Genomic DNA, 18,310 nt, shown 5'->3' with positions numbered 1-18,310 from the left:
AGAAAGATTAATGAATGCATGTGAGAGGGAAGGAGAGCTCCTTAAAGCTTGAATGAACAAGATAATTTCTATACTGGATATCTAGGAACAGAGGCACAAGACCAATGAAGGAGTCATATGATCACTTTTAGACAATGCAAAGAAGAACTACAGTGTAAAAGCTTGAATTATAACTATGGATGAGGATGAAACCAGATTTTCCCACCTTTAAGGTCATACATTAAAGCTGCTTTGAAAAAAGAAACTGTGAAGTCTTTTACACTGCCACTTAACTGTTTAATACAAATAAAGTCTTCCCCTACTAGAGTTAATTAGTTCTAGGTCTTTCATGGTTTTGTCATCTCCCTCAGTGTCTACCACAGTGCTTTCTATGGATACATAAACAGAAACGGTCTTTATTCTTAGTAACACCAACATTCTGGTGGTTCATGACAGGTACTCAATAAACATTTACAGAAGGACAGAAGGGACCAAAGGGACATTAAATAAAGATAATATTTAATGAAAAAATAATACATTTAAGCAAAGCTGAATTTAGTTACTTTGTTCTAAAGTGTTTACCTAGCAACTAAGGGATTTAGTTACTACCACCCTCATACATAGTCTACGAGTAAAACCATTTGGATATCTCTTTTAGTCAGTCTTAGAGCGATAGAACATGGAAAGTACTACAAACACAGAAAAATAATTACATATTATCTTAAATCCTGAAAAAGTGAAATAATTTATTAAAAATATCCCCCACTTAAAATGACACATAAGTAAAATGTTTGACCCATAATTCCAAGAAATTAAATTATAAGCTATTGATTTTTAACTGTTATCAAAAAAAATGTTTTGAAACTTTTCAGAAACGTGAGTTTGTATTTTCAATATATGACTGCATGAAAAATGAATACTTTTGAAACTGTGGTAAAGTCTTATAACTGAAATAAGTACATGAGAAAATCTGTAAGGAAAGAAAAACAGTGCCATTTTCTTAAAACAGGTGGCAAGTAATTACGATAGTTAAGATTAAAAAAAGTATTCAAAACTTTCCCATTTTAACTCCCTTTTTATTGGAAATATCTAGATAAATAATAACTCTGTTTTTGTTTTTAATAACAGATAGGCTTGCAGCTCTGTCAAAACTTTTCCCTGAACTTTCTATATGCTGAGAATCCTCATAAAGTAATACATCCTTGCCATTTAAATATCTACCTCTACACTCCATTCCCCCAGCCCCTCCCAAAAAACCCTAGGAAGTTTCCAGAGAAAATTTCCCTGGGATGGGATAATATTAACAGCAAAAATCTAAACCATTTCACTACATAGATATATATTACCACCATGTGTAACTTACGAAATGTTGTCAATTAAATCTCAATAAAGTTGAAAAAAGCTTATCATTCAAGCAACAAACATAAGAATTACTACAGGGTATCAGAAGAGATAGCAGAGATTGGGGGTTTATGACTAATGAATGCCTGAGATAAATGTTAACTAAATATTGGACAGTTCAATATTAAATAATTCCCCAACATGCATAATTTACTTAAAACAAATCAAGTAACTAATGTTTAATATTCAGTATTTCTGCATCTTATAATCCACAATCATATATCAAATGACTTTTCAAAAATGTGTATTTTGAATGAAATGCTTGCCAAAAAGAGAAAACCTTCATGTATTTGTATTATGCTAATATAACAATTTCTCCTCCTCTAAAAGGACAAAACAAACTCAAACTGGTTTTTGGTTGTTTTTTTTTTTATTTTTATTTTTTTATGTTTATTCATTTTTGAAAGAGAGAGAGACAGAGCACAAGCAGGGGTGGGGTGGAGAGAAAGGGGGACACAGAATCTGAAGCAGCTCCAGGCTCTGAGCCGTCAGCACAGAGCACGACGTAGGGCTTAAACTCACAAAACCACGAGATCATGACCTGAGCCAAAGTTGGACGTTCAACCGACTGAGCTATCCAGGCGCCCCATCAAACTGGTTTTTGTTCAAAATTTCTAAAAATATTTTCTTTTAGCAGGCATATGTATGCATGGACATAATAAAAAATTAAAATGCCTGATATGTTATCTAAAATCTCTCTAACTTTTCACTGAGTAAAAGATAAGTCTGAGGAAAGCCATTATGCAAAAGTAGTAAACTAAAATGTTCTCAAAATTAAAAAAAATCTTCACCAGAGTACTTTAAAAACAAGTAACATTACATAAGTATATCTGGAACAAATGCTCTGCACAATACACTAATATATTTGTTCAAATCAGGATAATTAAAGATGTTATCTTATGGGAAACACAATATATTTTTCTTCTTTATGTGTATATATGTATACATGTATGTTATATGTACATATATATGTTCTTATCTAGGTATAAGGCCAAAAAAAAACAAAACACCTTTATTAATTCTATATACCAATTACTGTCATGACTTCATTTTTCACTGAGACAACTAAAATATAACTACCAAAACAAAACAAGTTAGTATATCATAAACTTAAAAATATTACAAAACCACTGAACTCTGCTGGGCTTTTTTGCAAGCACATAAAATTCTTTCTTTCTAAATTTCCAATAGTTTCTTTTTTTTTTTTTTAAGTTTATTTATTTTGAGAGAGAGAGAGAGAGAAAGACAGAGAGCAAGGGAGGGGTAGAGAGAGAGAGAATCCCAAGCAGGTTCCTAGCTATCAGGGCAGACCCCAACATGGTCCTCGACCTCAGGAACTGTGAGATCATGACCTAAGCCGAAGTCAGACACTTAACTGACTGAACCACTCAGGGGTCCCTCCACTAGTTTCTTTTTAATAAGGTATCTTATGAGTCAAATTTTACAGAAGAGTTTTAAATCTATTTTAAAACTGTGGTCCAACATATATTTTTTTTTCAGGTTTATTTATTTAGGAAGAGAGAGAGAAAGCAAGTGAATGGTGGAGGGGCAGAGAGAGAGGGAGAGGGAGAATCCCAAGAAAGCTCCATGCTCAGCACAGAGCCCTACGCAATCCCACAACCACAAGATCAGGACCTGAGCCGATTTCAGGAGTTGGACACTTAACCGACAGAGCCACCCAGGCACCCTCAACATAAATTATTTAAAATAAGAAGCTAAAACCTGGCTTCATATGTATTTTCACATTATTTCAAAAATGAATAAATTTCACCTTTTAAAATAAAATTTAGACAGTCAGCTAACTTACAGTGTTAGTTGGATCTTCTTGTAAAATTCGATCATACAGTTGTATAGCATCATCGTATCTATTTTTTTAAAAAAAAGAAACATCAAGAATCATTACCTTAATATTTAGTGACAAATAGTAAATACAGAAAAACATTAAACTGGCAGGACTTTAAATGCATTGACAATTGGAATCCAACTCTCTTCTGATCTTCATGTAACAGTAGTAATTTGCTAGAAATTTTTTACAGAAAAGCTTCATGTATAAAGCATTTATAAAAAAAACCTGACTTCAAAAATATACTGATTCATGAACAAAGAAAAACAGAGATGAACAAAAATACATGGATTCAATTTGGCCTAAATACAAAGGTAAAAACTAGCAGCACAGAGAGATACCTTTGTGGTCTTAGATATACCTAGAATTACAGCCAGTAAGGCAGAAGAGCAAGTTTAATTTTAAACAAATTCACAAGTAAATGATCTATGATTTAATTCTCCTTTAATGAATACTTATGATAGCTTTTCTTAGTTGAGCTCGTTCAGTTCAATTCATTAAGCACCTGTTAAATACACACTTGCAATACACTTTAGTGAGTTACAATCTTATAAGAAGAATAGTTGACAATTTATCAAATGAAAAAAATAATCAAACATGACAGCATACAACTAACAACCCAAAATGAACATTATGTCATAGGGAATCAAGGGGAGGAATACATCAAAAATCACATAAAGAACATCATATAGTCTTACAAATGGTAATCTTGCTCAGGATGCAAGAAAATAGCTAAGTGATCCTGAAATTCCTTCCTAACAACATCCACAACCCCAACTCCATTCCAAATCAATTTCTTTATTCCAGATACAGATCTTTAGAGAAAACAAAAACAGTATGTAAAAACTTTCACAACAGTGTTTCTAAAACTAGAAACAACAGCTACATTCTTGAAATCTATTCATAAGTTTCCTAAGAGAGTTTTTTAATTTTATATTTTTCTCTTAATGATATTCAATATATAAATATTCTAGATCATTATGATGACACATCTTTTAACTGAATACTGCCCCACAATTTTAGTGCCCAAGCCTCTTTGTGATTATGATCATGCTAGTAGGTAAGAATATTTTAACTGTAGCAGACAACTGAGAAAAAGAAAAGCAGACTTAATTTGTAAATGGGTCCATACCATGTGAAGGCCAAACAGCATCACTGCACATTAAGTCAATTAGACTTAAAAGCAGTTCAAATAAAATTAGTTTGGACCTCAAATACATGCTAAAATAGTAAGTATGGCTAGCCTCAAAAGAACCTGCAATTAAATGGGGAAATCTAAAATAAAATCATTAAATATTAATAAAGCAAAACAATGAAGTATATAAAGATAAAATTAATGCTATAGAGCAAGGGTTCTATGACACAGTACATAAGACACGGTACATAAGAATCCCCTGAGAATCCTTCTCCAACTATGTAAACTCTGGGAAATACAAAGAAAATGACACAGGAAGGTAGGAAACCATTCCTTTTACTAATATAATGATAATCTGAATTTTAGTAGTCTTCTAGTTTTGGGGAGTATTTTATTAGAAAACTTACATTGCTGTTACAGCTATATAAAAACTATACACATAAGACATTATTAATACCTAGTTTTATATTATATTGAAGTTTTACTACAATAAAAATATAGTAATTTATTAAAGAAAATTTTAATGTTTATGTATTTACTTTTAAAATTTTTTAACATTTATTTATTATTGAGAGAGAGACAGAGCATGAGCATGGGAGAGGCAGAGATGGGGAGACACAGAATCCGAAGCAGGCTCCAGGGTCCAAGCTGTCGGCACAGAGCCTGACACAAGGCTCAAACTCACAAACCCTGAGATTATGACCTGAAGCGAAGTCAGACGCTTAACCGACTGAGCCACCCAGGTGCCCATATGTTTATTTACTTTTAAGAGAGAGAGAGAAAGAGAGACAGCGTGAGTGGAGAGGGAGACACAGAATCTAAAGCAGGCTCCAGGCTCTGAGTTGTCCCCACAGAGCCCAATGTGGGGCTTGAACTCACGAAACATAAGATCATGACCTGAGCCAAAGTTGGACACTTAACCAACTAAGCCACCCAGGAGCCCCCAAAATATTCAGTTGTGTAAAAACTGAATGTGGTGGTTAATTTTATTTAACTGAGTGTGATGTATTAACTTAACTGGCCATGAGATACCCAGATTAAATATTATTCCTGGGTATGTCTGAGGGTGTTTCCAGATGAGATTTGCATTTGAATCTGTGTACTCGGTAAAACGGACTGCCTTTCCCAATGTAGGTGGACATCACCCAATCTCTTGAGAGTTTGAAAAGAACAAATGCAGAGCAAAGAGTTATTCATCCCTTTTTAATGTCTCACTACATGAGCTGGGACATCTCATCTCATCTTTTCTTGCCCTCAGTCTGGGATTTACACCATTAGTTCCCTTGGTTCTCAGGCCTTTGGACTTGGACTCAGAATTACAGCACCAACTTCCTGGCTCTCCAAGTTGCAGATAGCAGATTCTGGGACTTCTCAGCCTCCATAATTGCTTCATAGTAAATCTCTCTCCCTCTCCCTTTGCGTCCTACCTCCCTCCTCCTACCCCATATATGTATACAAATACCCTCTAGATTCTGTTTCTCTAGAGACTCCTAATACACTGCAGGTCTACAAGAATTTACCTTTAGTCAGCAATGTTCTCAAACCTACTTGTCAATTCTCCTGCAGGGCTTCCTTTAAAGAAAATTCTGGATTACACCACTAACAAACTGATCTCAGTAAAATGGAGACTAGGCAACTACGTATTTTTTTTAAAAGGGCACAGATCACTCTAATTCACACAATCGTATATGAGAATCAATGGTTAATGGCTCCATGTAACAAAGACACATAATAGCAACTCTTTCAGGAGAAAAAAAATTAAAAAACACAACAGCAAAACTTTACTAGGTAAAATGATTATATGAGTTTCAATTAAAGAGCAAGGTGTAAAGAAATTAAAGTTCACTAGGTATCTTAGAAAACTTGACTTAAGAGTAAATTATTGTTACCATATCAATTTTTTGTACAGTTAGAAAGGGGGTGGAGGGATAAGAACTATTAAAATGTGTCCTTTGGAAACTAGTACCTCTCAAACCTTTACAAGATAATTTTAAAAATCATTCATGTTGGATTCTGGGATGTGTTTGGCTATTTACATATTTTAAGAATGGTGTAAAAATACTAGATATACTATAGTTGAAATAAAACAAAAAGGGATATTAGAGTAGAACACTGATTCAGGAACAATCCTTTGTAGATTTCTTCCATTCCGTCCCCTGATTCAAATTACTTTCTGTTAACCTAAAATAATACTATTTTATTTATTTTTCTTTATGCCCTTTGCTTGCTTACAGAGAAGATCCAATGAGATTAAAATGTACATATAAACAAACACGTAAGCCAAAAGCCAAGGAACAAAAGGGTTAAGAAAAATTATATCAATACATCTTGCTTATTAAAAGCTACTATAACTAGGTACAAGTTACCTCTTACTTAAAACACCAAATTAAAAAAGTAAGGGGCAATAAGCTAACCCTAAAATTCATATGTAATAAATTCAAAGGACTCAGAATAGACAAAATCCTCTTTGGGGAAAAAAAAGAAGGAAGTCAAAGGCCTCATACTTACAAATTTCAGAACTTACCACAAAGCTACACTATCAATAGTGTGGAATCAATACACTGTGGTTATGTGATAAACATATAGATCAATGGAACAGAACTGAAAGCCCAGAAATCAACCCTCACATTTACATTCAATTAATTTTCAACAAGGGTGCCAGACAATTAAATGGGGAAAGCAAAGTTATTTCAACAAAGATGCTGGAACAACTGGATATCCACATGCCAAAGAATAAAGTTGGGCAACTACCTCACCCCATAAAAAATATTAACTGAAACAGATCAAAGACCTAAATATAAAAACTAACAGCAACATAAAACTCTTAGAAGAAAGGACAGGTGTAACCTTTGTGACCCTGATTAGGCAATGGTTTCTACATGACACCGTAAGTACAAGTGACAATGGAAAAACAGAACTGGACTTCATAAAAAATAAAAAACTTACATTTGTAATTAAAGGATACCATTAGGCAAGTGAAAAGACAACTCACATAATGTGGGAAGTTTTACAAATCATATTATCTGACAAGGGACGTGCATCTAGACTATATTTAAAGAACTCTTATAAGTAACTCCCATCTAGAAGCAAAGAATATGAATAGACATTTCTCCAAATGGCCAGTAATTGTATGAAAAGATGCTCAAGATTTCTAGTTCCTGGTTTGGCACATGATGATTCTGAAAGTCATCACTCCCATCCTCACAAGAAAAAGGCTAAACAAAGTTAACAAACCAACAACTCTTTTTAGATCCATCAGAAAATTGACCAAGTAAACCACTGCCCCTAAAATTGAGAGATAGATCAATACAGATAAACATAGCTTAATGGAACATAAGATCCCATCAAAAACTGTTAGGCCTAATAAATAAATTCAGTAAGGTTGCAGGATAGAAAATCAAGATATAAAAATCTGTTTCATTTTAATACACTAATAATAATCTATTAATAAATTAATACATTAATAATATACTAATAATAATCTATTAATCTCATTTACAAGTCATCAAAAAGAATACACTACCCAGGAATGTATTTAACCAAAGAGGTGAAAGCCCTGTATGTTGAAAACTATACCACACTGATGAAAGAAATTGAAGAAAATCAAAAGATATCCATGCCCATGGATTGGAAGATTATTGGTAAAATTTCCATACTACTCAAAGTAATCTAAAGATTCTATGCAATTCCTATAAAAATTCCAATGGCATTTCCCACAGAACTAGAAAAGTCCCAAAATTTGTATGGAACCACAAAAGACCCTGAATATCCAAAGCCATCCTGCACAATAAGAACAAAGCTTAAGACATCATACTTCAAACCATATAAAAAAGGCATAATATTCAAAGCATTATGGTATTGGCATAACAAGAGACACACAGATTAATGGAACACAACAGAGAATCCAGTAACAAACCCAAACATAAATGGTCAATTAATTTACCAAGGAGAAGATAAGAATATACAATGGGAGAAGGATAGTCTCTTCAATAAATGGTGCTGGGAAAACTGGACAGTCATATGCAAAAGACATAAAACTGGACTACTATCTTTATACCATATGCAAAAATCAACTCAAAATTGATTAAAGACCTCAACATAAGATATGAAATCGTAAAACTCCTAGAAGAAAACATAGGCAGTAAGCTCTCTGACAAGAGTCTTGGTGATAATTTTTTAGAAGGAGCAAAGGCCGACAAAAACAAAAATAAAGAAATGGGACAACATCAAACTAAAAAGCTTCTGTAAAACAACAACAAAAAAACATTCAACAAAATGAAAAGACAACTTACAGAATGGGAAAAAATATTTACAAATCATCTGATGTTTGCAAATATCTGATAAGGAGTTAATATCTAATACATATAAAGACTTTATACAGGGACACCTGGGTGTCCCACTCCTTACTTTGGCTCAGGTCAAGAACTTGCGGTTGTGAGACTGAGCCCCACATAGGGCTCCACGCTGGCCAAGGAAGCTGCTTAAGATTCTCTCTCTCCCTGTCTCTTCTCCCTCTGCCCATCTCCCCTGCTGGCTCTCTCTAAAATAAAAACAAAACAAAAACAAAACAAAACAACAAAACAAACTCACAATCGCAAAAAATAAAAATGCGGCTAAGAAGAGGCAGAGGAATTGAAAAAGACATTTGCCAAGGAAGACATACAAATGGCAAACAGGTATATGAAATAGTGTTCAACATCATTAATCAACAGGGAAACAAAAATAAAAACCACAATGAGCTATCACCTCACACATAATAAAATGACTATTGTCAAGAAGACAAGATGTAAGTGTTGACAAGTATGCAACGGGAACCCTTATGGACCGTGGGTGGGAATGTAAATTAGCAGAGCCGCTATGAAAAACAGTATGGAGGTTCCTTAAAAAATTCAAAATATAACTACCATTTGATCTGGCAATTCCACTTCTGGGTATTTATCCAAAAGAAATAAAATCACTATCTTGAAAAGATATTTATTTCCACACTCATGTTCACTACAGCATTATTTGCAGTAGCCAATACATGGAAACAACCTAAGTATCCAGTGACAGATAAGTGGATAAAGAAGTCTGATATAATGGAATATTATTCAGCCATAAAAAAGGAAGAAATTCTGCTATTTATGAAGTTGGATGACCCTGGGCATATGCTAAGTGTAATAGTCAAAAACAAAGACAAAGACAAATACTGTATAATCTCACTTACAGGTAGAATCAAAAAGAACACAAACTCATAGAATCAGAAAACAGATTAGTGGTTGCCAGAGGTGGGCTGTGGGGGTGGGCATACTAGGTAACAGTGGTCAAAAGATACAAACGTCCAGTTAAAGTCCTGGGAATATAATGTACAGCATGGTTACCATAGTTAACAATACTATTGTGTACTTGAAAGCTGTTGCTAAGAGAGTAAATCTTAAAAGTTCTCATAAGAAAAAAATATTGTAACAATGTATGGTGATGCACGTTAACTAAACTTATTGTGGTAATCATTTCAAAATATATATGAATATCAAATCATGATATCATACAACTGAAACCAACGGAATGTCAATTGTATCTCAATTAAAAAAATAATAATACCTTCTATACCTTGAATGCCTGTATGGATACTACACACATGTCATTACTAATTCCCAAAACAACCCTGACAAGTTGGTAATATTCCTGTTTTGCAAAGGAGTAAAGCTAAAAGGCTTAAACAAAAATAAGTTAAATAACGTGTCAGGTAAACAGCTAATAAATCCTAGAAAGAGGATATAAAACTGTCCTTACTCCAGAACATGATCCCATTTCTCTAGGCCAGAGATGGTAAATGAATTACACTCCTATGTCAAATCCTATTTATTGGGAGTAATTGGCAAAACTTATGCTGAGAAGCACTGACACTATTCTGAAACTCAGTAGCAAAAAATCTTGCACAATTAACAATGTTGCCATGTAGGCAGGACCTACATCTATACCCATGTTTACCATTTTAAAATGGGATCACACTGTTTTTAAGATTCAGTTACCTTTCCATGGCTTCAAATCTCATCCCAGTTAGTCTCTTGACTCTATGACTGCCAGGGAACTGTCTTCTCAACTCCTGAAGACAAAACTGAAAAAATAATTGGTAAAAAAGGCTTAAATAGTAGTAATTACATTACATGTACCAAATGGGCTACAAGGAATGGACTACAGTCTTCAGTGTATCTTCTTAAATCATTTCATCTGTGTAATCTAATGACATGAAGTGAAATTAATTGGTAATAAATAATGGGGTAAAAGAAGAACTCTGAAATTACAGTGGGAATAACAATCAGTTCTCAAAATCCTAACTGGGAAAATGAGCAGGTCATGGAGTACACTAATAAGTCTTGAGATATTGCCATATTATTCCTCCTTAAAAATGGCTTCTGGGGTGCCTGGTGGCTCAGTCGGTTAAGCATCCAACTTCAGCTCAGGTCATGATCTCACAATTCATGAGTTCGAGCCTTGCTTTGCGCTCTGTGCTGACAGTTCAGAGCCTGAAGCCTGCTTCAGATTCTGTGTCTGCCAATCTCTCTGCCCCTTGCCCTCTTGTTCATTCTCTCTCTCTCTCTGTCTCAGAAATAATAAAAGAACTTTAAAAAAAAAACTGCTTCCATAATGTGCCAGACCCAACTTAAATGCTTATAACAGCTTCCAGGTTTTTTGCTTCTAACTATTGCCTAAGTATTCTCTTTATAAAAATTAAGCTCTTTGATAGTATTCTCAAGTCCCTAGCAAATAATATTAACACTTTGTTCAATTTTTCCCTGTTGAAATCATGTATTAATCAATCATCTTGTCAGTACACATAACCTGATTTGGGGTCATAAAATGCAGACACCAGGTCTATGGAGCCAATCTCCTTTGGGAAATATACATAATTCATCCATTAATTTAAATAATCAAATACTTACTGAGCACCAACTATGATCTCACCAACATCTGAATGCTAGAAATGTCAAGGATTATAAAAATGGTCCATTCTAGTGCCCCAAAGCATAAGTGACCAAAAAAATACATTTCATTAGTGAAGAAACTATTAATCAGTAATAAAATAAGTTTTAATATGATCTGCAAGTATTGCTTCCAAGTATGTGGCTAAAAATCTGCCACACTAAGAAAAACATTACAATTAGTTAAAAATAAAGATGATGTTCATTTATTTCTATGACACCACACAAAACTCATATTATTTGGTCAATCAAGCTGTGTAGAAATTCTGAATCATTAAAAAAAATACTAAGTTACAAAAAAAGTTAGCATTTAATTTGATCTCCTGCTTTGGTTATCAATATTATCTAATATGATCTCCTAATTTGTCAAATGGCATTTAGCTACTTAAAAAAAAAACCTTAATATCTCCCTTAAGATGTAAGCTGCCACCTCTGTGAATATTACAAAGACTATACCTCATAGGTTCTGAAGGTAATCCAAAAGATTTTATGGAATATTTATTTACCACTAACAGTTCCACTAAAATTAGGTGTAGAGACAATATAACATAATTACCTTGGAAAAAATAATGCTAATTCAGATATGAGTATGTTCTCCTGGTATTTCAACTTTCAGTTTGCATGTATTTTTTTTTTTTTTTTGGCTTAAATGAGGAGATGATACTTAAGAACTCAGGATTATAAAACAATAGAATAAAAGAGCAGAAACCTCTACTTCTTGATATATAAAATTAATATAACAATAGTGTCAAGCACAAATCAAAGTGAAGATTAAATAAAGCCTGCTATAAAGCATTTATAGCACAGTGCCTACCACATGAGTTATTCTTTTATTTTAAAAGCTATATTTAGTATTTTAAGTCATGTTCTATGTATGTTAGGATTTTCTAGTAATTTAAGAAAGAGATACATTTAAAGCACTGCAAAAGAGTATTTAATATTCGATTTACAATGGGGTTACATCCCATAACCCATGGTAAGTCGAAAATACTGAATGTCAAGAATGCATTTAACACACCCAACCTATTGAACAGAATAGCTTAGGCTAGCTTGCCTTAAATATGCTCAGAACACTTACATTAGTCTACAGATGGACAAAATCATCTAACACAAAGACTATTTTATAATGAAGTATCAACTACCTCATGTAATTTATTAAATACTGTACTGAAAGTGAAAAACAGAATGGCTGTAAGGGTACAGAATGGCAATAAGTTTATCGATTGTTTACCCTTGTGATCACATGCCTGCTGGAAGGTGCAGCCCATTGCCACTGCCCAGCATCATGATACCACCTACCACTAGCCGGGGCAAAGATCAAAATTCAAAATTCAAAGCAGTTTCTACTGAATGTATATTGCTTCCACACCATCATAAAGTCAAAAAATCCTAAGTCAGGGAAGCCTGTTGGGCGTCCGACTTCGGCTCAGGTCATGATCTCGCGGTCTGTGAGTTCGAGCCCCGCATCGGGCTCTGGGCTGACAGCTCAGACCCTGGAGCCTGTTTCAGATTCTGTGTCTCCCTCTCTCTGACCCTCCCCTGCTCATGCTCTGTCTCTCTCTCTCTCAAAAATAAATAAATGTTAAAAAAAAAAAAAAGTTAAAAAAAAAAAAAAATCCTAAGTCAAATCATCCTAAGTCTGTGACTGTCTGTGCTATGAAAGTCATTCCACAACCCAAAAGAAAAACTTGTTTTAAACCATCCGCTGCTTATTTTAAAATCTATAATATAGCATAATTCAACTCTTAAGTGTATAATCTTCACCAACTAATTTAACTTCTTCAGTACTGTTAAGAAGATTTAAGAACGTTCGCTGTCCCCAAGTACCTAGTTAGTCTTACCTACTCTTAAGAGTAGTAATGAAGGGGTACCTGGGTGGCTCAGTTAGTTGAGCACCTGACTTTGGCTTAGGTTGTGATCTCACAGTTTGTGAGTTCAAGCCCCACATCAGGCTCTTCTGCTGTCAGCGCAGAGCCTGCTTCAGATCCTATCCTCTCCCTCCCCCTCCCCCGCTTGCACTCTCTCTCAAAAAAAAAAAAAAAACTTAAAAAAAAAAAGAGTAGCACTGAAAACTAGCTATAAAAACATTCAAATACAAGCCATATACTAAGTCTTAGCTACTTATATATACTTCGTGAAGCAAATTTAAAATGAAATAAAATTAGTTTAAATACCTACCAATGCCAAGTCATCTCGACCATAGTCTAGGGCTGCAATCATTACTTGTTCATATATGATCCAAACTATAAATATATAGAGAGAGGAAAAAACTGAATTTAATGTCAAAATCTCCCAGCAGAAATTAGATATTTTTCTTGTTTCTAATATTTTAAAGTCACTTATAACTAAAAATTGATATACCATATTATATCTGGAATTAAGAAAGCATCCTCATATACTTTCAGTAATATAAAATATCTTAGTATCTTATAAAGTAAAAAGATCTCCCATTGTTTAATACCTGGGCTCTTCTAAAACATTCTTTATGAGGCACATTGTGACCAGATCAGGACGAAAGCCCTGTGGTCATTAAAACAAAAAGGCCTATTTGATAGCTCCACTACAACCAGGAATTAGAAATCCTTCTCAAAATGATGTATCATTGACTTCCTGAAAACTCTTCTTAAAAGGGGACAAATCATAGATTGAACAGCAGGAAAACATAATGAAAAGATGGTTTTTAAAAAACCTAAAAGCCATAAATAGAACATGAACTAAGCATGAATAAGAACTCACTATCATCTCCAAGCTTAGAAGCATATTCATTAATTAATTCCTCTCCAACTTCCACAATTTGCTCACTATTTCGTGAGTTTTCTTCTCTCCATTTTCTCATTTTATCTCGCATCTCTGAAAAAAATAAAGTTGTTATTACATACATATTTGATCAACGCCAAAAAATTGACAAGGAAGTTGAAATCAACTTTTCAGGAAAATAAGGCCATATTTAAAATTTTTTTTATGTTTATTCATTTTTGAAAGACAGAGAAAAACAGAGCACAAGCAGGGATGGGGCGGAGAGAGAGGGGGACACAGAATCTGAAGCAGGCTCCAGGCTCTGAGCTGTCAGCACAGAGCCCAACACGGGGCTCAAACTCACGAACCACAAGATCACGAGCCAAAGTCAGACACTCAACCGACTGAGCCACCCAGGCGCCCCGGAAAATAAGGTCATATTAATGTACGTCTATGGTATGTCAAAGTTCATAAAGCAGAAAATCAATTTAACAAGAGCAATAGACCCCTTATAAGATTAAAAAGACATCACAATTGATGTCACAACTATAAAAGTAACAAATGTCATGAGTCTGCCACAAAGATCCTCCATCCCTTGAAGCAACTATGGATCTTAATTTTTTTGAAGTTACAGACAACTTCAGAATTTGCTAAAAGCTAGGGATCATTTTCCCAGAAAAAAAGAAACACATAAAATTATGCATAGAAATCTCAAAAATCCAAGGTGCTCCTGAAGCTCACCTACTCACTCAAGAATGCAAAATTTCATACTCAGAGGATCATATTTGGTATCAGCACTGACAGGATATTCACCACAAAACTTCATTAATAACATTACAACAGTACATATAATGTATAAGGATACACAACCATGCAGGAAAATAAACCACATAAAAAATCAGAACAAAGGAAATCTTTCAGTTACACACATAATAATAAATGGAAAGAAGAAAGTAAGATAAAAAGCACCTGCAAACAAAACTGTCACAAGAACAACTTTGCATATTATAAAATAAGAGTGAACTGAAAAGTTTTTAAAAGCAGCATTTTGATAACAGCAGAAATAATAACTGAGAAAAAGAAACAGTACCTAATCCAGTAAACAAAAGATCATTTTTTCATATAGTTAAGATAGAAAAAACTCTCCAATTCACAAATCACATATATGCTTTCTTACTTCTACCTCTGAAAATCTAACACACTTACTCACCTTTTCCTTCTATAGACAGATGCAGAATAGATTTAAACAGTTACATTGTTGCTGAACACATAAGTTAAATAATCAATGACAGGCCCCTAAAGAATAAGTATAAAAGAAGCACAAGGGATTTTCTCTACTTTTATAAGCATTATCTGAATCCCTAAAGCTCAAAGTCTAAAAATGAAAATAAAAATTGTAAGATGAAAACAGATCTTAAATGGTCTTAGCAAATCAAGTTACCACAGTTAATTCCTTCTACTGACAACTAGAAATCAGCTGGACTTCCACTCTCCACAGGGTCTGAACTAAATCTTACAAGGTTGAAGAGGAAATGAACAAACAAAAAAGCAGGTCATTCATACTCCACAGGTTAAGGGCTCAGTCCCACAAAACTGCCCCCACTTTAGACATCAATCACAAGTCAGGGCCACCAGTACTGCTGACCAACTCGCTATAAAGTCTGGGGTTCTCACAACCTCCTCTGCAGGTTTGCTAGAATGAATCACAGAATTTAGATAAGAACTCACTTACTATTATGGTTTTATTATAAAGCATATAATTCAGGAACAGTCAAATGGAAGAGATACATAGGGCAAAGTGAGGGGGGAGAGGCGAAGCAAAGGAACTTCCATACTTTTTCTAAGCTAATCACCATCCCAGCACCTTGATGTGCTTACCAACCTGGAAGATCTCCAAACCCTGTAGTTTAGGGGGGTTTATAGAGGTTTCATTCCATGGGCATGAGTGTTCTCCAGATCCTCTCCCCTCCCAGAAACTCAGGGAATGAGACTAAAGTTCCAATCAGGGATCCTGGTCTTCTGGGTGACCAGCCTTCAATCTGAAGCTATCCAGCCACAGATCATCTCATTAGCATACAAAAAGATACTCATTCTAGAAACCCCAAAGGTCTTAGAGGCTCTTGTGTCAGAAACTCAGGAATAAGACTAAATATAACAAAAGATATTCCTATCAACCCTACCATTCAGGAAATTTCAAGGGTTTAGGAGCTCTGTGACAAGAACTGGGGATAAAGACCAAACATATATCCCTTATTATATCACAACATAACATATGTTATCTTTAGATCCACAGCATGGGTTCTCAGAACTCATTCAAACACTATCCCCCTATGCCATGGTTCACTTACATAGTCTTAAACCCATTTTCACTTTCAACTTGGCAGATTATTTTAAAAGAGTAAATGCCTTGAGAATATAAATTACTTAGTGTTTTATAGATATGTTCCATTACACTGTACCTCTTGCCCATATGCTGACACCCAAATTAGGCTAGTATTCAAAGGGCCAAACTATCTTTCTAGGTCTTACCTTGAAAAAATTACCTTCACAAAACATATACACACACACACACACACACACACACACACACACATAAATACAGATCTTTAGCTTAGAAGTGAAATCTCAGGGTATGTTCCATGAGATCTAGGACCCTGCCTGTCTTATTTAGCACTGTATCCTTAAGAATTGGAACAGTGCTTGGTGCAAAGTACTCAGACATGTATTTAATTAACATGTCATTTAGTATATAAACTAATAGTTAAAGCTAGGTATGGATAAGATCACCCAAAGAAGGCATTTAACCTTTCAATTTTAGACTCTTTGAAGCCGATGAGACCTTTGAACTTTCTCTTCCCAGAAATATGTACACGTTTACATACACTAAATTTTACATATAATTCCAGGAAATTCAAAGGCCACATAAAACACCCCTCCATCAGTCAGGAGTATACTGATCTCAGGTTTAATAACCATTGATAAGACTGAGTGCTAAAAAAAGAACCACTAAGAACACCAAAAATCAAGGACCAAATGGCTGTAGAAAACTCACAAAAGAAAGGTCTGAAAAGAGGAGACCCTTTATGTTATTATGAAACCAAGGAAAGAATGTTTCATGGAGGGAGTGATCCACAACAACAAATACAGTATAGATGTAAAAACAAAACAAACAAACCAACGAACAAAAACCCACGTTCATTAGACCTGGCATTAGGTCACCCTAGAAATCCTATTGGAGTGATAGAGAATGGAAAACAAATTATGTTTGTTTGAAGGTCTTAATAAAAAGAGAGGAAGTAGAGACAGTAAGCATAAAAAACTAAAATCCTTTCAAACATTTTTATAAATATGTCTTCAACAAATACTCATTTAGTGCCTATTACAGGCCAGGCATTGTGCTAGACATCCTATCCATATCCTGGCCAACTATCCTACTTTCAAAAAATTTGACTATACCCTTCTTAGAACTCTTTTTCTTTTAAAGAGTTCTTTTAAAGAGTTCTTTTTCTTTTAAAGAGTCTTTTTCTTCTAAAAATTTTTTTTATTATTTATTTTGAGAGAGAGAGAGAAAGCACACACGCGACTGGGGGTAGGAGCAGAGAGAGAGAGAATTCCAAGCAGGCTCTGTGCGCTGTCAGCACAAAGCCTGATGTGGGGCTCAAACCCATGAACTATGAGATCATGATCTGAGCTGAAATCAAGGGTCAGATGCTTAACCAACTGAACCACTCAGAAACCCCACAACTCTCTTTTCTACTTCTAAACTCGTAACTCCTCTGTATAATAAAATCATTAATTTTCAACTGGCCAAATGAGTAAACTATATATTCTACTTTTTTTTAGATCCCAATTGAAGAGTGTTAGACTCACTATACGGATCTTTTATACATGATAAATTTTCCTATCACAAGAATTATAGTACTTTCTGAATAAGTCATTTCCATAGCTTTAATTCATGATGCTATTCAACGGAGTTTGCTTCTGGGGTCTGAAACCTTCATTTTACAAACAAACATATCCTATTAGTATAGTGAGCTGCCTAAGCCTATCTTAGATACGAAAGGAATGATTCCAACACTAGAAAAATGATTTACAGTCTTTTTGTGAAAATGTGTTAATGTTTATTATTAATGTCATTAACAATTCATTTAGTCAACAAATCATTACTGAGTTCCTCCAAAATGTCTAGCAGAAGAGCAAGATATGCCTGGTCCCTCCCTTCATTCTAGGAAACAAAATTCTAAAACTTAACAA

At 34.4% G+C, this 18,310-nt stretch overlaps 1 protein-coding gene across 3 annotated transcripts in view; it reads right to left on the bottom strand.

Annotated features, from left to right (window-relative positions):
* EMC2 (ER membrane protein complex subunit 2) overlaps positions 1–18,310 on the bottom strand; it is a 50,992-nt gene that overhangs the window by 30,218 nt on the left and 2,464 nt on the right. For all 3 annotated transcript variants that reach the window (XM_060611159.2, XM_078441560.2, XM_060611158.2), the window contains exons 2-5: positions 14,057–14,170; positions 13,499–13,563; positions 10,370–10,455; positions 3,188–3,245 (exon numbers count right to left, since the gene is read on the bottom strand). In XM_060611159.2, coding sequence (XP_060467142.1) covers positions 3,188–3,245; positions 10,370–10,455; positions 13,499–13,563; positions 14,057–14,170 — 323 coding nt within the window. The remainder of the gene's footprint in view (positions 1–3,187; positions 3,246–10,369; positions 10,456–13,498; positions 13,564–14,056; positions 14,171–18,310) is intronic.

Source organism: Panthera onca, chromosome F2 (genome assembly GCF_046562875.1).
Source record: "Panthera onca isolate mPanOnc1 chromosome F2, mPanOnc1 haplotype 2, whole genome shotgun sequence".
NCBI lineage: Eukaryota > Metazoa > Chordata > Mammalia > Carnivora > Felidae > Panthera > Panthera onca.
Note: the sequence above shows the minus strand (reverse complement) of the source record. Positions and strands in the feature narration are given on the sequence as shown.